Source organism: Tyto alba, unplaced genomic scaffold, assembly GCF_018691265.1.
Source record: "Tyto alba isolate M040663 unplaced genomic scaffold, T.alba_DEE_v4.0 Super-Scaffold_6, whole genome shotgun sequence".
NCBI lineage: Eukaryota > Metazoa > Chordata > Aves > Strigiformes > Tytonidae > Tyto > Tyto alba.
The window spans coordinates 2,419,420-2,440,121 of NW_024881327.1; the positions used below are offsets into that span (position 1 = coordinate 2,419,420).

The following is a 20,702-nucleotide window of genomic DNA, read 5'->3' on the forward strand; positions in this document are numbered from 1 at the left end:
CTATGCTTCAGAACTAAGTTGTTCTGTTCAGATATCGCAGGGATCAAACAGTAATGAAAAATCACCATGCTTCAATTTTTTGAAAATTGTAAAGGCTGTCCTTGTAAAATGCTGACCTCTCTAAGATTTACATTTGATGATGCAATAAAAACAAGAGATGGAGTCAATGATTTTGCAATGATTTTTTAATTTATTTTCCTATATACTGCAGTTCAGTTCTGTTTTAAAATTCATGCGCCTTATATTGCTGGAACTATGAACTGTGCTGCAAAACCCATAATGCAATGACTTTGCTCACAGAGGTCCAGTCCTGAAAGGTGTCTTGAACCTACAATTCAGAGTTTCCAGAACCTTGCAGAAGGGATCAGAGACCCAAACTTTTCTAGCAAAAAGGGACTTGATTGTAGGATGTTTGATATTTTAGCTTAAATTTCGTGCTGTAGGCTGCATCAGCACCATGAGGGCTTTATATATGACCAATGATGGAAACTGAGCACCTAATAGATAGCAATTTGAAAAAATCAGTAATGCTTAAATGGTGTCTTCTGAAAACGCTGAGACTTTAAATATCTGTAATTAAAAAGAAGTAGGGTTTAGAATGTATTTGTAATATCCAAGATTTCTTTCTTTTTTATTTATGCACTATGGAACTACTAGTGATAGTTCAACATGAGTTTCCACAAGCCCTACTTGCAACATCCATCCCATTTGCTGCTTTTCAGTACTTTCCTTTTCCTTAACTACTTCCCTCTAGTTACACAGAATTATTTGAATAATAGAATCAATATAAGAAGTATTGCTATTCTTTTAAGCCTGCCTTGACATTGTAACAAAGACTTCCAACTGTCATATTAATGAGTACATTTTCCATTACGACCTACCTGCTTAGCTTTCTCCTTTTCTTTTTCAGAGGAAATTTGATAACTGTTCTCTCTTCTGATAGGCTACACAAAGGAGAGGAGGCAAGTAAAAAAAATGGAACAAGTAAAGAAAAAATACAGAAATTTTGCAGGAAAAAGCAACTATGTTGAGTTATACTGTGTTTTGGGGGGCACTATGAATTCCTTAAGATATGTCCTACCAAACAACCCAAAATCTTAAACCTCCTTTTTCCCAGTTACACCTGCTAGAAACTGGTATCAGAAATGCAGGGGTTAAATAGCCAGGGAGCAGGTACAGCTGAGAGCATGCAATCTATCAGCCAATGATGATACCTTGGTATTTATATAAGAAGACAAGCCTGTTAATAACAAGTCATATAGCTTTTTCTGTAAAGTCACGGATTTTGGTAGTGCTTTGGATTTTTTTTGCCCTGCAATGGTGAGAATTTTCATTTAGAGTTGTTTGTTCTTTTAATCTGCTGGGATGTGTAATTTAATAAGAGGTTTTATTCACTTTTGCTTTGAGAGCAGTAGAAGAATGGAGAGCTTGTCTAACAATAGCTGGTGTATCTATCTTTCTGCTGAGAAAACAACAACTGATTAGTAAAGGTATTAGGTTGTATTGAGATAAAGTTCTGGTTTAACTTTTCTATGAAATACAGAAAAAAAATACTTCAACTATGAGGGAGCTGAGTGGTGAGAACTGGGTTACTTGGCTAAACAATAGCAATTTGACTCTAAATATAACACAAAAATGTCTTGTGAGCTGCAGCTATTTTGTGTATGGTGTTCTTAAGATTAGGAGATTTTTAAAAAATAGAAAAGGACAATTATCAAATAGTTTTCTTGGTGTAAATACAGGAAAGACACAAAGGGAGTAGAGATGCTTCCATGTAATTCTTTGCCAATGCAACTTAAAGATTCCCCTTCTTTTGCAGTTTGTTGTGAAGGGTGGAGCTGATGATAAACTTAAGACAGCTGTTGGCCTCTAAACTGTAAAACTGATCTCTCTGGATGTGGAGACTTGTATCTGTGTAATACCTCGAGTTTCTTTATGATCTTGGCTTTCTGTATGGTGGTGTTTGTCTGGGTTTTTTTGTTGTTGGTTGGTGATTTTTTTTTTTTTTAATGCTTTTTCTTGGTTTGGAATATTGTAGGGTTTTCTTGGGGGCAGGGAGGCATATTTTCTTTAAAGCCATCTTAGCTAGCTGGCACTAATAACTGTTAACTCAGGAGTCCCTAGGGTGTCACATCAGATTTCAAGACAGGGGCAAAGCCTGTGTATTTTCGCTAATATATTATGAAAAAAAATGCTTAAAGCTTGTATCGTGCTGGTAATTAAGTTGGTGGTTTACAAAGCTGGCGTACTATTATGGGTAGGTGATGAAATGCAGCTTCAGTATACTCGTGAATATCCTTAATCCCTAACAGCTGTGGGCATTTGTGGCTTGTGAAAAGTAACACATCCCAACCAAGACAAACCTTACCTTTACAAAATCTCAAGAGGAAACAGTGATGATGCTAAAGACAAAATCCTATTGTGAGATAAGTATTCACTGTATTTTGGGGCTATGGCTGTCTAAATTGCTCATCTGTTGTATTTTATATATCTGCACAAAAAGCTGTGGGCCCTAGAGAATTGATGCTACATTAGAAATATGTTGGCTCCTTGAAGGGCAGGAAGCATGTCAGTCTCTTCCTGTGGCATGAAAGCCTGGTCTTCTAGACATACCGTATTTGCAACTTCAGAGTGGAGTCTGTGGTAATTGGGTTACTGCACTAAGGGCAGACAGCCCTGACGTGAAAGGGGTGGCAAGCCCAAGACTTCAGTAAGTCTGCATCAAGGGGGGACACCAGGCTCTACCTTGTCCCATCACCATCCTGATGAGAAGAGGGTTGTTTCCTGACACTGGGAGTAAGCCTGCCTTAGACAGCGCTATTGTCTTTGAATATGCTGTAACCACGGGGGAGGGCTTTAGACCTATTTCCCTGCTGTGGCACTAGTTTATGGTAGCTTATAGTATCAAGACAGATGAATGGCAAATGGGATCACAGAAAACTGAGTTGGATGTACTGTCAGTGCTACCTATGCTGTGCAAAGACAGAGCGTAGCAACCCTGGGTGAGCATCATACTTGACCGGTTCCAGAATCAGAAACAGTAGAGCTGTGTCAGCACAGTGCTGCACCTGAATTAATTAGCCATGCTTATAGACAGAAGGCTAACTTATTTGGGAACAAACTGTGCTAATGCTCTAGGCACTGAAGCTGTTAGCTGGGAATGGCACAGTGAGAATATGCCAGGTTCTGTGTTACTAGCTAGCAGAAGTCTACAGCAGAAATCTGCTGTACTGTTACACTAGGAAGCCATATGGAGTGGAAACATCCAAGTGGGTCTGAGGGAAGAGCCTTAAATATGAACACAAGTCCAAAGTCAATGTTATACTTCAGCGCTGCCTCTGAGATTTATGTTAAACCCAGCTTTTGTTCCTTTTAATGTTTTGCGGTTGCCAGGGTGCCCAGAAAAAGGCAAGAAGGAATGTTTCTTACAGAAGCTGCTAAATATAATTGGATTGTTTACCCTCAACCATACACTAAATCCTCAGATTTAGGGACTCTCACAGCAGTAATGACTACAAAGGCTATTATTTATGAGTGGTTTATCTGAAAATGTAAACTACTGCCTCTCAGGATGTTAAAATACAAAAATGGATTTACCCCCTTCCAAAAGGAGTCTTGCCAGTCAGTCAGCTGTAGCCAGCAATTCTCTGTCTCTGAAGACCAGATAATAGGAGTATGATCAATTCACACAACTTCAGACCCTGAAGGAGAGAAGGTATTACACTGAGTTAGTTGCTTGCCTCCAGACTCACTGTAGCCTAAGCCAAAATGACTCAGCGCCGCTGTTTTCCACCCCTTCACCCCATTGTCTGTTGGGGGAGGAAACCAAGGCGTGTGTACTAGATGAAAGGTTAACATCATCAGTCAGCACTTCGTGAATACATATTGTTTCATTATTTGTATTGACTGCCACCCTAACATCTGGTGACAGCAGAATGTGAATTGCTCTGTACGTTAGGAAACTGTCCCATGAAAACAGGGTTCTGAAACTGAAGATTGGGAAGTAGTGTGTATAAATAGAAGTAAATATGAAAGACATGACAGTCTTAAAAGTTACCGTTGGTAAAGCAATGTATGCAGGGTTTGTGTTGATGGCAAGCATGCTTATTAAGTGATTCTTCTTTCATATTAAAATAGCCTCACAAGGGGTTTCTGCTGAGAAGATATTGATTAAAATAACTTGCTGCTAGACTACTTTTATGTATCAGACCAAAGATTTTTTTTTTATTACTTTTTTTGCCTCCAGTGGCACTCATCTGACTATAGATTTTCTCTTCCTTATCTGTACACTGTATTTTGTTCATATGCAGGGAAGGGTTTAAGGTGAAAAGTTACAGATGAAGAGAAACACAATACCCATAAATGACAAAAGAACATAACAGGAAAGATGAATCTTGTATCTAGATTGCCTGGCTCAGAAAACTATCCCAGTAGAAATAAAATTGGATTAGACTTACTAACTCAACAGTTCTACTTTTGTTGGGGGAAACACTTCTTTGGATAGGTGTTCACATTAGCAGGCACTTATAGGAGTAGATTCTCACTGGAAGACTCTTAACTTTCTGGGGTAATACGTTCAGCTGAACTGTGCCTCGCTGCTGCTTTGAACATATGTAGCTCTGCTTCTAAGTAAACTAGGCAGCTTACAGTATTATGTCTACGGCTACCTGTTAAACTTAACTGGTAGGTACGGCACGTGGTCCTACATAAATTGCACTTCTGTACAATCACAGGACTAACAATTAATTTAAACGCAAAATAGCGTAGATAAAGGGGTTAGTGTTCCAAGCACTAATTTATGTGATCTGAATGGTTTCCCTATATTCAAAATCAAACAGAAAGACAGGCTTTGGCTTCCATTAAATACTATTACCACCTTAAAATCATAGTCTACTGCTAGCTGCCAGATCTAAATAAATAGTGGTTCAAAATGCTGGATTACAGGAGTACCAAGCTGTGAGTTTCCATTCTTGTCAAGTGCAGTTATTGCAAGGCTTACTGGATCGATGCCAAAATAATATTAATCACTATACTAAAATGCTTATCTAATTTCATGTCCTCCATAGCAAGACTACTGTGTATCTTCACCCATATTCCGTTTTAAACTTTCACACCACAAAGCAACCTGAAGCCTCCAGGATTTCTCAGGAAATATGTCCTGCAGTACCCTGACGAGTTTTCTTCCAGGGACTTGACTTTTTTTCCACACACCCCCCCTTCCTCCCACTGTATTTTTCTTTCATTCATCCTGAGGTATATAGCCTACCCAGCAGAATTGCAAGGGGAGCTGGCAGGGATCCAGGACAACCTGTCAGCACAGGCAGCAGTGAGGTGATGACTCAGCAGAGGCACCCTGTGTCTTTGCAGTCTGCTGCAGCACTGCACCCTCCTGGAGGCAAATCTTGTCTTTGACATTGAATGTGTCCACAGTTCCTGCTCATCCTTCTTTTGATGGAAGGGAGGACGTGTCCTTCTCTGAACCTGAAGACATAGAGCTGCCCTGCAGAAGCTAATAACCCAAGGAACAGTCTCTGTGTGATTTAAGGATTATTTGAGGCTTAACCTGAGAAAGCGGCTGGTAATTTTGTAAAGCAACTCATTAAGAACCAGACCTTCACTTAAACTGCAGTGTTAAAACTATTTTAAAATAGCATAATTTCACTGCATTTGTGTCGCGCTGCATTCCGTACAACCCCAACATGACAGCTGACATGCACAAAAATCCAACATTCGCTACATATGCTGGCATTATTTAGAATAAGATTAAATGATCTGGTGTTCAGAAACAAGCTGTTTACTTTTAAAGGAATTATATTGAATGGTACAAAAGGCCATCAACGTGGTCAATCATTATGATACTTATTTTTTGTCTTCGTTCTTCAAACTGCCTTTTTTAATGACAAGAATTTAAATGGCTCCCTCTTGTGGCAAGAAAAAAATGCAGTATCATCTTCTTTGGCAAAAATTAGTCCCTGAACAGAAATTAGAATTTATATATATTTATTATACTGCATAGCTTAGTCATCAGTATGTTGTGGTGACTGACGAGGAGACTGCACACACCGCTGTCTATGTACTCTGAAACTATCTAAGCATGACTTAAACTGTTACCTTTCAGTTACATAGGCTGAATGGTAGGGAGAAATAGATTGTGAACCATATGTATCGCACCCTATCCAACTTGCTAATGCTGACTAGACTATATTGTGTCTCACAGATCTCTGTCCTTACATATAAATCTCTGGAATATCTCAGCACAGAATAGCTGCATAGCACAACTTGATTTATTTGTGATGTTTTTTACAGGTGAGCAAATCTGAACCTTGTAAGGGGTGGGAGGAAAGCAATCGACTCTGGAGAAAAGCTGTGAGCATAAATGAGTCAGTGAATGACCGTGAGGAAGCATAAATTGCATTTCAACATCCCTACAAGTTTTCTTTCCTTCTTTGTAGTACCTACTAGTTGAGAAAGCTTTCACTTAGGCTTTTAACTCATGAAGGCTTTCTTAACTAATTAATAGCTATAAAACGCTGAAATTAAGAACTCAGATTTTTGTCATAGCATGGGGCATAGTTTTGGTAACTTTGGACATTAAGCAATAATCTCGGAAATGGACATAGGAGAAGAAAATTTCTGGTAAGACACCTGAGGTTTTGGTGAACTCAAGGGCAAATTAAATGTACGTACAGGAAGTATTTACCATATTTTACCACTTGAAAAAGCAGGTTTGAAAAGCTTTTTCAAGACAACAGACTCCAGTTCTGTGGTTTCTCGCAAAATCTGTTACTGCATAGTTATGAATTAAAAAAAAAAAAAAAGCTAGGCGCAGTGCAGAGTAGGACTAATCATACAGATGGCTTTAGAGCTCGGTAAAGATACTTTGCAGATTAATCTTGTGAGATAATCTCTGTTTATGCTGATTCAGAAGTCTGATGGTACAGCCATGGGAGGCTATGTTTACTTGTTTGAAGGAGGGGGCTTTAAAATACTATAGTGTAAACTCTGCTTTAGCCACTTATGGAAGACTTTTTACAACAAAGGATATTACAGCCTTACAGGTCGTTAACAGACTGAATGACAATACGACTACCAATATCAAATTATATGCTTTCCAAATCTAGGTCTTCAGAAGTGAGAACAAATTATTTGGAGGTAGATAGACACATATGGAGTTACCACTTTTTTACAGAGAGGAAAAAATTACTGTGGTGCACTAATAATGATTCAGTATCCTAGAGTTTCTCTTTTAAGGGCTTAGACTGTAGGGTGTCACCATACATTTCCACACCTCAGAGAACTGATGAGGATAGGCTTAACTGAAGAGCAATTGAAAGGGTTTATCAAACTGTGTGTACTTAAGCTGAAAACTGCTGTTCTGAAAACATCCTACCAGCTGCCACCTGGGACTAGATACATCTAACCTCAAAAATACCCCTTTTACATTTCTAGCCATGCAAAGTTAGTTTTCTGAACATAACCACCATCATGTTCTTAATGGAACCAAGATAGCTGCCCCATACTTCAAGCCTGATGGGATAGGATGAGGCAACTGGGCATTTCATTACCTATTTCTCTTGAGGTACTCATTCGAAAATTGTTTGAAAGATACCTATAAAAGAACTGAGTTGTACTACATATACATATCTATAGATATATATACACATAAAAATACATTTTAAAGCTCATTTGATCTTTAATATAGCCAAACACTGCTACTCTTATCCAATAATCTAGTGGCTGGGGTACCTGCCCGGAAAGTGAGACAGAGTTCCTCAAATGGAGAGGATTTAGTATCTTCCCCTCCTGGACTGTGTGTCTTATTCTCCTGGGCTATCGCCAAACCGTAGGCTGTCCTAGAAGAGAGGTGCTCTTGGAGACTTTAATAGCTTGCATGGAGAAAACAATAAAAAAAATTGACTGGTCAATTAAGCTCACAAGAGCTGTATCTTCAGTGACAAAAAAGAAAGGTAGAAGCTTTCATGATGACTTCATTTACTTGTTTTGTAGCAGAAGACTAATGTGGCATGAATATACACCTGAGACTCTAGGCAAAGTCATGAGGCATGCTTAGGCTATCCTTCCCATGTCACTTCTGCTTTCACCTTAGTAAAACTGTGAAACTGAAAATGGTTATGTGAAGGGTTTCTTTCAGTTAACACTGAGAGAAGAACAGGGGGTCATAACAAGCATCTGCAAAGCTACAGGTATAGAGGTGAGGTGACTTCCTTAATTAACTTCACCTTGCAATAACGAAAAAATCTTATCCTGAGTTAGTACCAGGTGACAGAACTTACCATTTGTTAGTTTTCATGCTGAAATGGGAAATGCTGGTGCCTTTGGTATCACTGAACTGAATTGCTACATGAGGTTGGAATTAAGGTAAATTAAGCTACTGTGCATAAAGGACAGTCGTGGTGGGGGAGGTATGTCTTCATTCTAAAGTCACCGAGAACACTTTGCACCAAGCTGCTGAGCAAAACGCCATGCCTTCAGGTGCCATTTTGTCTAGCCTCCACGATGGCTGAGGTTTGGTATACTAGAAATTATGGAGACTAATATTAGAAAGCATTTCCCAAAGTAAACCTCAGGGCAGTACTCCTCACACTCTTCAGGAAGAAAATTGTGGTTTTGGTTTCTTAGTGAACTTTTGTACATTGTTTCTGTTTAACCTCAGGTGATGAAACATAATCCATCCCTTAAACAAGGTTTGGATTTGAAATTTAATATTCCTTCCCTATGTGTGCAGGATTTGAGTAAGCAAACAATTTCATATGTATGTGGATTGAAACAATTTCTCCAGCTGAAGGAGACTTAGTCACTGCTTGTCCTGCATCTATACGATATGAACCTGTGGTTTCTATGAAGTGCTTATCTGTTTTTACATACAGGAAATAACATCATCGGTTAGGATCAAGTTTCCTGCGATGCTGTGTGTAACAGCTAAAAGTGAATGCTGTAGACAGACTTAAAATTATCAAGTATTTTGTGTTAGTCATGTAACTGCCAATGTCATAGGTGGCTGAAAGGCACTGCAGCTTATTCCTAAACCTAAACTAATAATCTATACCACAGCAACTATTTACCCCTTTAATGGATTGCAAGATTAAAAAAAAAATCACTCTGAAATTATGCCATATATGTATCTTTGCTGAACATTCACTGCATACCAGAAAGAATTCCTGTAGCTAAACTGCATTATGCTTCTTTAAATAAACCCACTGTAATCTGATTTAGTGAAACAAAAAAGCGAAGGATTATATATAACCAACTTCTCACCACCTCCTTCTGTGCTACTGGTTATCTAGGCCTTTTCCTATGCAAAGCATTTCAGCAATATACTTAGATGAGTGGACGTTACATAATAGGATTATGTGCTTTTCTAAACCGAGGAATGTGCCCCACTTGCTGTATGTTACACGCTGCTGCCTTGATTCTTTCACTGGAAGAGAAATAATGTGATGACACCTTTATATTCTAGTCAGCTGTCAAATGCTAAAGCAGAGGCTTAGAGGACTGCGGGGGTGTTTTCCCCCTTTTCCTGTGTATCACTTCCCCTCTCTCTCATGCCTTTAGCTCTGAAGGGAAAAATTGCATTTAGTTCAGGTAATTTTTTTTTTTTCTTAATTCTGTCTCATCCCCCTATACTGTCCTAACTTGTATTACAGGAATTTGCAAGTACGTGTAATTAAGGTAGAAAAATCAGCCTGGAATGCATACAGAGGTGAGCTAGCCTACCGCTGAGGAAACATGGCTGTAACCTTCCCGACTGGGTCTCGCAGCCACGTTCGCAGCCGTTGGGCGAACCGAGGTCGCTCCGTTCCCCCCTCAGGCGCTGCGGTGCTCGCTCTGCCCGGGGGCTCGCACAGCCTGCGCCCGCTCTGATCGGGGGGGGGATCAGATGCCAAACTGCTGCGTTACCCTTGTAAAAGCGCTTCTTCACCTCGCGGCGAAGGTGCCGACAGGGGAAGGGAAGGCGCTCTGCCCCGCTGGGGGCTCCCTCCCCTCAGCAGCACCCCGAGACCCCCCCCCCCCCACCCCGCTCCCTCAGGGATGGCGGCTCCCCGCCCCCGCCAAACGACCGTTAAACGCCCGCGGCGCCGAGAGGAGGGAGGAGCTGCGGGGGGAGGGCGTGGCCGGCCGGGCGCGCGCCGCCTGCGCAGGCGCGGAGCGCGACCTCGGAAGCGGCGGGGCGGGAGCATGACAGGTGGCGGGAAGCGGAGGCCCCGCGGGGCGGCGGCGGCGGCCGGCGAGCAGGTGGCCGTTAGCGGGCGGGCGGGGGTTTGGGGGGGGGGGGGGGGGGGCGGCGGCGGCAGCCGCGGCCTGAGGTAACCAGCCCCCCCGCCCCGAGCTCTAGGCCTGAACGGGCGCGGATGCTTCGCCGTGGCGCTGGGCCTCTGCCCCCCCCCGCCCCTCGTTCGGGTCCGCTCCGTGGCTTCGAGGAAAAGCCCCGGGCCCCTCGGTCTCTGGCACGGGAGCTGCTCGGGGGTGGGGGTGCTGCACCCCGCCCGGGGGGGCTGCGGCGGGGACGGGGGCTGGCGGCGAAATGTCTGCCTCATTGCGCTGTCCCAACAAGATAAAAGAAACCGCGGTTGTTTTGTTTTTGGTTTTTTTTTTTTTTTTTTTTTTTTCTTTTTTTAAACGTTAAAACAGTCCGGGGGGAAGTAATGATTCGTACTAATTCCTGGAGCCTTAGGTGTGAATGAGGTCGCTGAGTTTACCGCTTGAGTGGTGTGTACACCTGAATGGATCATTTCCCGGCACGTTTCGATTTATGTTGCATCTTTTTTTAAAAAGAACCTTAAGCTACTTATTTTAAAATGCTGTGTTGCAAGCTGCACCAGTCTGGGTTTTGAATAGCGGAGTGGTTCAGATTGTAGAGACTTCAAGGATTCTTGTTGTGTCATTTAACCAAACATAACAAAATAGTATCCCTGCCTCCAACTGTCTGTAAAACCCACGAGTTTCCTGGATGCAAGCTGCTGTGTGATTAGAAATGGTCATTTTAAAATAATGTAGAACTTGGATTAAACTTTGGGATTGCTTAGTCCTTTGCTTGATTAACTAATAAAAGTGCTTCTGTTGGTTATATTGAGCCATTATTACTGAAGTAGCACTTGCTATTTTGTACCTGTTTAGCACAGGCCTCAGAGAATGCACTTTTAAGGGGTTCTGTCCAAAATAGATATTCTAATCGGCATTTGTTCCTCCATTAATACAGAAGCTTTATAAAATCCCTCAGTAGAACTGACAGAAAGCAACTAAATGAACTTTATGGGTTTTTTTATCTTCAGTGTGAGAAAAATGGAGATGTCAAGAAGAGAAGGTCAAATCAGGCAGATATCCCCGATAGCCTTCGTCAAGAAGCAGAAACATGCTATCGGCTTAAACTGCCCGAAGACTTCTATCAATTTTGGAAGTTTTGTGAGGAACTAGATCCTGAGAAACCAAGTGGTAGGTTTTAAAATATTTTTTGCCTTTTCTAACTTTCACTCTCAAAACCAGCCTGAAGGCAGGCAAACTGGAGGTGGTCAGATGCATTCTAATGCTGCTTCAGTTTTCAGTAAAGATGCAGGATATTTATATGTAAGTAAGAATGCTGGAGATAATCACAAAGAAGTCTGTACGCTTCAAGCTTTCTAAAATATAATTACTTCAGTCATGTAATACAAAGGGAATTAAATGTCTAAATCTGCCTTTCTTGAAGCACAGCTAAAATGTTTAGTATGGAACTGAAGTTTCCTCATATCAATCCAGGTTTCAGCTTCCCCAAATTTATTACATAACAGAATGTGGCATCCCTGGGTGCTCTAGAAATGACAGTTTCTTTTAGAATCATAGAATGGTTTGGGTTGGAGGGGACTTTTAAAGGTTAAGTGGTCCAAACCTCTTGCGACGAGCAGGGACATCTTCAACTGTATCAGGTTGCTCAGAGCCCCGTCCAACCTGGCCTTGGACACCTCCAGGGATGAGGCATCTACCACCTCTCTGGGCAACCTGTTCCACTGTTTCACCACCCTCATCATAAAAAATGTCTTCCTTATATCTAGTCTAAATCTATCCTATTTTTTAGTTTAAAACCATCACCTCTTGTCCTATCGCAACAGACACCACTGGAAGTCTGTCCCCATCCTATAAGGCCCCCTTTAAGCCCTGGGAGGCCGCTCGAAGGGCTCCCCGGAGCCTTCTCTTCTCCAGGCTGAACCCCCCCAACTCTCTCAGCCTGGCCTCATAGGAAAGGTGCACCAGCCCTCTGATCATTTTTGTGGCCCTTATGTCCTTCTTACTTTGGGGGCCTCAGAGCTGGACGTAGTACTCCAGGTGGAGTTTCACCAGAGCAGAGTAGAGGGGGAGAATCCCCTTCCTTGAACTGCTGGCCACGCTTCTCTTGATGCAGTCTGGGGTGCAGTTGGCTTCCTGGGCTGCAAGTGCACATTGTTGGTTCACGTCCAGCTTTTCATCCACCAGTATCCCCGAGTCTGCAGGGCTGTTGGAGAATGGCTCAGAGACAAGGGTCATGAGCCCACGGAGCAATTGTATGATCAGAGCCTGCTCTAGCTGCTGATGCTGGGCCTCACTAGGGTTTGCCTGCAGCTGCTGATACAGGAGGAATGTCAAGGACGCTTCGGCCTTGTGTACCGTGGTGTGTTGAAAACAGGTTAAGGGGAATTAGGAATAGTGGTCTGAGAAACCTAGTGTTATGGTAACGGTGGTCTGAGAACCATTGTGTTATGGTACTGTCGTGTATCGAAAACAAGTCAAGAGGAATCAGAAATAGTAGCATGAGAAACTTAGTGTTATGAGAAGCTTGTGCTGTAAGCTAACTGCAAGTAGGTGGACCGTGAGAATACGACCTTTAGAGCTTAAGCCAATCAGCTAGTGACTAGTAGGCATAATAATTATCATTGTCTGTATAAATATATGTACCCTGGACCAATAAACAGACACGTTGATTGATGCTCTATCTCCCACACTGAACCCGTCTCGGCATGTCGTTCGTCTGCGGCTCCGCACAGGGCTGCTCTAAATCCCTTCTTCCCCAGCCTGTATGGATACCGGGGGTTGCCTTGACCTATGAGCAGGACCTTGCACTTGGCCTTGTTGAACCACACGAGGTTCACGTGGGCCTGCTTTTCAAGCTTGTCCAGCTCCCTCTGGGCAGCATCCTGTTTCTTGGGCATGTCAACCGCACCGCTCGACTTGGTGTCATCAGCAAACTTCCTAAAGGTGCACTCAATCCCACTGTCCCATGTTACTGATGAAGATATCAAACAGTTCTGGTTCCATTACGGACCCCTGAGGGTCACCACTCATCACTGATCTCCATCTGGACATGGAACCATTGGCCACAACTTCTTACGAGAAGTGTGAAAAGCAAACTCTTGAACGAAAGCTATCAGAATCAAGGAATGTCTCCACTTCCTTGTCTGGCATACAGGATTTGACTGTTTGGATTTAATGATACCCAACACAGGAACTTCTTGGTTTAGATATGCACCAAAAAGTAAGTCAGTTCACGCTTTGCTTTTCAGATGCGCTTGTGTCAAGTGTTGGACTTACGCTGGTTGGACCATATGATATTCTTGCTGGAAAACACAAAAAGGCAAAATCAACAGATCTAGACTTCAATCTTCATTGGAGATTCTTTTATGATCCCCCAGAATTCCAGACTATACTTGTTGGGGACAGCAAAACACAGTTTCACATGGGATATTTCAGGTATTTTATTTAATACATACTCTTGCTAGACTATAATTATGTGTAGCTATTTCTCCTCCTCCTTTTTTTTTTTTTTTTTTTTTTCCCCCCCATGAGATAGGATTTGAGAATTGTGTGCTACCACCAAACAAGAATCTTTCTCTTTTGTAATAGGATATTTAACACGTGGATTTATCTTTTATAAAAAAGATCACAGATATTGAAGATTAGATTTAAATATTTATTAAACTACCTCCCCCAGCTCTCCAGGGCACTTTCACATATTAATCTTTAACTTTTGCCATGATACTTACAAGGAAAAGTCAAGCTTTGTGAAATAAAGGGAATGTGTATTCTCTCTGCATGTAGTGATATGAGCTCCTTTCAAAGCTAGGCTGAACATTTCAGAGCTTTACATCTAAGGGTGTTTCTTGTTAGGTTTCTGAAGGAGATGGCAGCATGGTGAGGAGGGAAATTAATTTTACTTTGAAATAGGAGAGAGGGACACAGCTTCATGATTTGTGTGTGCTTCTTCATAAACAGGGATGTGCCAGATGAGCTTCCAGTGTGGGTTGGTGCAAATGAAGCTAAGAAGGGCTGTGTGATTTCACAAGTTGGTGACAATGTCTTTGCCGCGGTCAAGTAAGGTTCATATTTACTTTTATTTATAAAGGGTAGAGCAGAAGAGAAACTGTTAATCAGGAGATGTGATGTGGAATACTGTAGCTAACTTACGTGTCTTTCTTTCTTTCTCAAGAAGCCCTCACTTACTTTCTGCTCTTGCTAGTGAGTTTTTAGGTACTTTCAAAAGCCTTAGTAGGCTTCTTGACAGTGTTTTCCATTTATAAGTAAAATAGTTAAGTGTTAATTATCTCATTCTTTAAATATACTGGCGGGGATATGCTCTGTAGGGAAAAGTCCACTGGGTGTGTTAAAATACTTCATAAGTAACGAAAGGGCATCTCAAACAGTAGTGAAAGAAATCTGAATATCATACTAAATGAGTAGCATCTTGCTCGTGCTCTCGCCTACATAAAACTACATTATTTTTGTATATGATGAATAACTACAAGAAGTACCGTTTCTGACCTGGGGCAGGATAATGTTTGTATGGGTGTGTAATTCAGTATGATTCATGAAGCTTTACGTGGCCCGGCATCATGAACGTAAACAACAGATTTCATCACCTGTTGGTTAAAAATGGAAAACTCTCTAAGAACAGACGCGTGTCAGCGGGTGAAAGCGCGCTGGAGAGTAGCTTCTGCGAAAGGCCCCCTGTGTACTGCAGAGTTAAACGAGGACATTTCTTTTGAAAGCACCATGATGACACTCCTAACTATGTATCTGTTGTGCGTGACTTGGATGACAGATAGCGTATACGGCACTGAAGCAGCAAACTGAATTCTTTAGATAGAAAGGTGAGCAGCTGCAGCGTCCAGGAGAACCTTCAGCACCTGCGGATTGCATGAACTATATTGTAATGCAGATACAGACAGGAGATGCCAAAGTACTGTCTGTGCCAAACTTTTTCCTTTCTGTTGTTAAGAGGCTTGCGTTCCCAAGTCTCTGTGTATAAATAAACCCATGACTGCTCATCTTCATTATAAGATTTGGAGGTGTAGTGATTAGAAAGCTATTAATTTTGTTTGTTTTCTGTTAAGCTCTCTTAAGACACGTTTCTTCTGTTTGCAGATTATTTTTGTCAAAAAAACTTAAGGAAGTGACTGATAAAAAGATAAATGCTATTTTGAAAGACATAGACGAAAAACTAACAAGAACAGCAAAAGAACTGGGTTACTCCCTGGAACAAAAAACTATGAAGATGAAACAGAGAGATAAGAAAGTATGCCTTTCCTGATCCACTGGAGAGAACTAAGTTCTGTTAAACTTTTTTCATTTGCCTGCCTGTTTCTTTTATTTTTTGTTTTTCCTCCTTCTAGTCAGTAAAGATGCTTCATTTAGGAATTTCCAGAGCTAATCAGCTCTCTCTATGAAACTTCAGGAGAGGGAAGATTAATATAAATGTGTTCCAAATAATAGGATTAAATCGAAATACTTTATGTTTGTAAGCCATAGCTTGGCATTCAATTAAAACAAACAAACAAACAAAAAAAAGTCAAGGAGATTGTTTTAGTTTTTAGACTATTGGGGAGCATGGAAAAAACTACATATAAGTGAAGACTCGTGTAAATAGTTGGGTGGGTTGGATTTACTGGAAACAGGACCATTAAGGATGATATGGATTAGTAATAGAGGTTTTTCACATACCTATCAGAAATAATTATGGTAGGAGGTGACTAAACGAACGTAGTACAGTGCTACACAAGGATTCCTAGGTTTCAGAACTTGACTGAAATTGAGTTTCCAGTTATTTTAAACTTCAGTACTTAAAAATAACTGCTGTATAATTTGAAACTAAGTTGATGTCCTGGAGCCTGGACACTGTATTAAGTTTGCCCACCAGCAGTCAGATGTTAATGTTGCGTAGTGAGGTGATTTTGTGTCACAGTAGTGACTTACAGTGCTGTATTTTCAACTGCCTGTCTCTTTCTTTAGGTGGTGACCAAAGCATTTCATGGAGCAGGCCTAGTTGTTCCTGTGGACAAAAATGATGTTGGGTACAGAGAACTTCCTGAAACAAATGGTAAATATCTTGTTTGCTATATCCTTCTGTTTTATTTCAGTAAATGACCTTCAGTCACCCATCTACTCTGCAAAAACCAAACCGCATTTGTATTTCCTACTTGAAGAATGTGAGCAGTGGGAGTAAAAGGTGGAAGTCTTAATCATAATACTTGAGCTCAAAGTATTTTCTTTAAATGAACCGGATAATGAACCAATGGAACATGCTAAATCTGACATAATAATTCCTGAAGTAGTAGTTCAGATGACCTTCTCTTTTGTATTGGCACAGCCATGCAGGAAGTAGGTCCAAAAAAACTGATATACATTCAGGGATTTGTGGGTTTATTTCTTATCTCCCCCCCCACCCCCCTCCCACCCCCCCCCAATTCTCCCAGTGTTGTTCTAACCAGAATCAGTTCCTTGATGCAAGTTCAGGACAGAAATGCTTGTCTCTGTGTGGGGAACAGAGACGGATGGGTGTGGGGCAAGAATGAGCATCAACGCAAAAGCAGAGGCCTTTCCACCAGCACCTCAGGGTGTGCCCACTTAGTCTTCACATAAGTGTGACACACGGGTGTGTTTTGCCATAAAGGACTTCTGTGCAATATTAAATTTATTTTTAAAATTACAAATATTTCTGCTCTTGTTTTTTGCAGCTAATCTTAAAAAAATTTGTAAGGCCATTGTTGATGCCCCTACTGATGACGAGAGACTGAAGGCCTTTGCACCCCTTCAAGAGATGCTGACCTTTGTTCAGTTTGCTAATGATGAGTGTGACTATGGAATGGGGTATGAACTGGGTATGGACCTGTTTTGCTATGGATCTCACGTGAGTACTACAACAATCATACTTCACAAAGTTATGCATGTTTTTATGAATGGACCAGGAGTTGTTCTGTTATAGATACTTATTCCCAACTCTTACTGCATAATTATCCCTAGGAATCATGAAAGTCTACAAGAATATTCTAAATTAATGTAAAATCTTTAAAAAAATCACACTTAGGGCATCATTCTATGTTGAATTTAAAACTGCTTGTTTGAAAGTGCAATCCTGCAATCCAGGAGCATTTAAACAGCATTTAACTCTTGTGATTTGACATGCATAATACAATGAGTTATCATTAGACTCCTAAAAATGCAGAATGTCTGCTCTAGATCCACCTAATAGCTATAGCCCCCTATCCCCAATGACTTGTGTGGGCACAAGCACTCATACTCAACTGGGGCAGGGGACAGACTGATGCTTTCGGTAACCCCAGCTGAAAAAAACAGTTCCCTGCCAGTATGGCTGCATAAAAGACCTCCCCCAGGTGTGTGTCTCTGGTTCCGTGTTAACAACAAATACCAGAAATAAGCCAGATGATTTACTAGCACTTAGTCAAATGTAAAGATTCTACTTAACACTTTTTGTTTTGTATTAGCTACTGCCCCATTAGTGAAAATGGTCATGTCTGTAATAAATTTATGGCTAGGAAATAACATATAAAGAAGCTTCAGCATCAGTGTAATATGAACGGGATGGTCGCAGAAATGCCCCTGTAAAATAGTTTCTTACAGTAAAAACAGTATTGGCTGTGGCGGGCTCCAGAGGATCATGTGGAAAGATAAGAATCTCACAGTGCTAAATGTAGGCCCAGAAAAGTTTATGCTGAACTCCAGTTAAAATATATTGGCCATGGAAACAAAGGAAAACTCCCTGCTCTTTCCATACACTGTTAAATTACTAATGTTTCTTAGATTCCCTGCCCTGCTCTCCTAAGTTTCCTACCACATCTGAGGATGTGTTACGTTTTCCTCCGATACCTTGCTTACTTATGACCCTTCCTTCAGTGACTGTGCTGCCTCGGCAGCTTGATTCCTTCCTACATCTCTCTGGAAGGGCAGTGAAGGAAACGCTTAGTTCCAGTTGGTGAAATAGGTGAGGTCAGCCCCCCATCTCTCATGCTTTGTGCTTCTCGGCATGTGAGATTAACCACTGACAGACTCCTGCAGTGACACGTCTTTACAATACTGTAACATGTCTTGATATGTGTCTTACGCAGCCATTTGAAACAGCTGTTTTCTAAAAATAGAAACCTCACCTCATTTACTAGTTTAGTAAACAGAAAGGAAAAACACTGGTGTTGCACATCAGTACCACTGCAGTTGGGTCCCAGAGTTTTTGGTTGTCTGTAGATACTTGTAGCTGCTTTCTGGCTCTGGCTGGAGCCTGGCTGGCCCCCTGCTTACAGCTGGGAGGAACACGGGTGCTTTACCTGTAGCCCAAGACATGGAAAAGGATTTTAAACCTCTTCTCCTTCCCAGGAGAGGGGTAAGGGGCTTACATGTGCAGTGACCATCACAAATGCTAAATATGCTCTGACGTATGTATACATTTGAAGCATTTAAATGGTTACTGTAAGCGCTGCCCTGGTCCCCTCGGGCTGCGGCCTGTGACAGGACGGGGGCCTTAAGCTCGCTCGCACTGCTAAACCCAGGCTTCCCTCTCGCCCTGCGGCAGTTGGGGTGCTGGGGCTGTTCGGGGCTCGGCGGGAGCGGGGGGGAGTGGGGCAGAGCCCCGGGGGGTGCCAGCGGGGCCGCGCCGACCTCTCCCCTCTCGCCCCTCGCCCGCAGTACTTCCACAAGACGGTGGGCCAGCTGCTGCCCCTGGCGTACACCCTGCTGAAGCGGAGCCTCTTTGCCGAGATCATCGAGTCGCACCTGGCCCGCCGGCGGCAGGAGGACCTGGACCAGCTCCTGCCCTGAGCCGGGCGCCGGACGGGGCCAGGCCGCGCCCCTGGCTCCGCGGCCGCGGGGCCCCCGTTGGGCTTTGGCTGGGGAGGGGGGTGTGTGGGGGGGGCTGCGTTCGATCGGTTTGGGTTTGTTTTGTTTTTTGTTTTTTTGCTTTTTTTTTCTTGTACTGCGCGGCGCCGCCCGCCCCCCCGGTCAGTAAAAGCTTTTGTACGGAAGGAGGCGCCTGCGCGTGCTGCTTGCGCGCGCCCGGCCGCGGGGGGGGGGGTGTGGTGTGTGTGTGTGTGTGTGTGAGGTTCCCGGTGCGCATGCGCGGAGGCAGGCGTAAGGCGCGGCGGGGAAAGGGGGGAGGAGTCACGTGTTGCTACCGCGGCAACCGCCGGGCGCGAGTGGGCGAGGCTGCCCCCGGGGCGCCGCCCCACCGGCAGGGGGCGGGCTCTGCGCGCGGGGCCTGAGGGCAGCCGGGCCCTCGGAGGCAGCAGCGGGGCGCGGGAGGAGCCGCCGCCGCCATTTCACCTGCCCGGGGCTCGGCTGGTGCAGATCGGTCGGGACCGGCTGCCGATTTACACCGACCTCACTCCCATTTCCTCGCTCTGGGTGGTTTTTACTGCTGTTACGCAGTTTCTCGGTTCTGTCCCACCACATGCGTAAAAACTCGGTGGCGGCAGCGTTCCCTTTTGCGTTATAATAAAGTGCTAAATCTGGTCTCAAGCTCCTGGATTGGGCTCAATTAACGGGAGGCAAACAGGACTAAAAAAACAGCGAACTGGCATTACAAGACAAATTAGAAATTCCACTGCAGTTGTTAGCTTGTTAAATCAGATGAAGTCACGCCCTGTTTTCGCTGATTTGGACTTTTAAAACAGAATGAAAGTAACTTTGTACAAGATGCAAGTTAATTGTTTTCAAGTGCATCGGTCCAATGCTTTGTTTTGTTGCTACTACACTTAGAGTTTTATTCTCGGGTAACTGCTGTCACGGGAAAGTAACATTTGCTCTTACTCAAGTGGCCTGCCACTGGTCAGTGACTTGACTTTTCTTGTAGCAGTTCGCATCCTTACTAATGACGACAGCACTACTGATGAAGATTATAGGCCACTAGCAACACGCTCAAATTTCAAAGTTGTCCCTACTTTTTAGCAAAGGATTGTACCCCCAACAATCCCCTCCTGCATAAACTGATGCAGAATTCACAAGGTAAGTTGGAGAGTGCTGCAAAAGTGTATCTTGAGTTTTAAATGACAAGAGTAAACCCACCCCTTTCACTCAGCACATAAATGTTCCATTTAGTCAAACGTATGCAGAAGCATACATGGACTTTCTCACAGGCACAGCATTTTGTGGTTTACAGATAAAAAACATACACTTGTTTGAAAATTCAGGCTCATTCCCCCTTACTTTTAACATTCCGAGCAGAAGAAACCTTCATATTAATGCCCTGTAAATCATACAAGTAACAAAAGAAGTACTCACCTCTTGCATTGTTATTTAAATATGAATTTTCATCTACAAAAATGGGGACCATAGTAGGGACTGCTCAGTATTGTCTATTAACCTCTTATTTAGAAGGAAAACTGTAATACCAACTGAAAAAATACTGAAGTGCTGTACAACATTAAATTGGGGACAGAGTTTTTAGTAAGGCCTGT

General features: G+C 42.7%; 1 protein-coding gene and 1 long non-coding RNA gene across 3 annotated transcripts; one reads left to right on the forward strand and one right to left on the reverse strand.

Annotated features, from left to right (window-relative positions):
- Positions 1–248: 248 nt before the first annotated feature.
- LOC116959418 lies at positions 249–3,698 on the reverse strand. Its single transcript, XR_004405829.1, has 3 exons — positions 3,598–3,698; positions 882–944; positions 249–570 (listed from the first exon to the last, which is right to left on the reverse strand). It is a non-coding gene; the product is annotated as an uncharacterized LOC116959418 (long non-coding RNA).
- A 6,455-nt stretch (positions 3,699–10,153) lies between these two features.
- Positions 10,154–19,764, forward strand: LOC104359300 (histone PARylation factor 1). Of its 2 annotated transcripts, none has more exons than XM_042807827.1 (8): positions 10,154–10,254; positions 11,292–11,451; positions 13,530–13,716; positions 14,239–14,337; positions 15,388–15,538; positions 16,252–16,339; positions 16,977–17,149; positions 18,937–19,764. In XM_042807827.1, exons 1-8 carry the CDS (start codon positions 10,198–10,200, stop codon positions 19,066–19,068), a joined length of 1,047 nt encoding a protein of 348 aa, XP_042663761.1. In that variant the 5' UTR covers positions 10,154–10,197; the 3' UTR covers positions 19,069–19,764. The 2 variants fall into 2 exon arrangements, with proteins under 2 accessions (XP_042663761.1, XP_042663762.1); XM_042807828.1 differs by lacking the exon at positions 10,154–10,254 and adding an exon at positions 10,520–10,588.
- The last annotated feature ends 938 nt before the right edge of the window (positions 19,765–20,702 follow it).

What these genes read in the sequence shown, in the direction of transcription:
- LOC104359300 (XM_042807827.1), top strand. Translation starts at nt 10,198, where the DNA reads ATGACAGGTGGCGGGAAGCGGAGGCCCCGCGGGGCGGCGGCGGCGGCC. An exon ending in AGATCCTGAGAAACCAAGTG is followed by an intron (nt 11,452 to 13,529) that starts GTAGGTTTTAAA and finishes TTTGCTTTTCAG; the next exon opens with ATGCGCTTGTGTCAAGTGTT. An exon ending in TGTTTTGCTATGGATCTCAC is followed by an intron (nt 17,150 to 18,936) that starts GTGAGTACTACA and finishes CCTCGCCCGCAG; the next exon opens with TACTTCCACAAGACGGTGGG.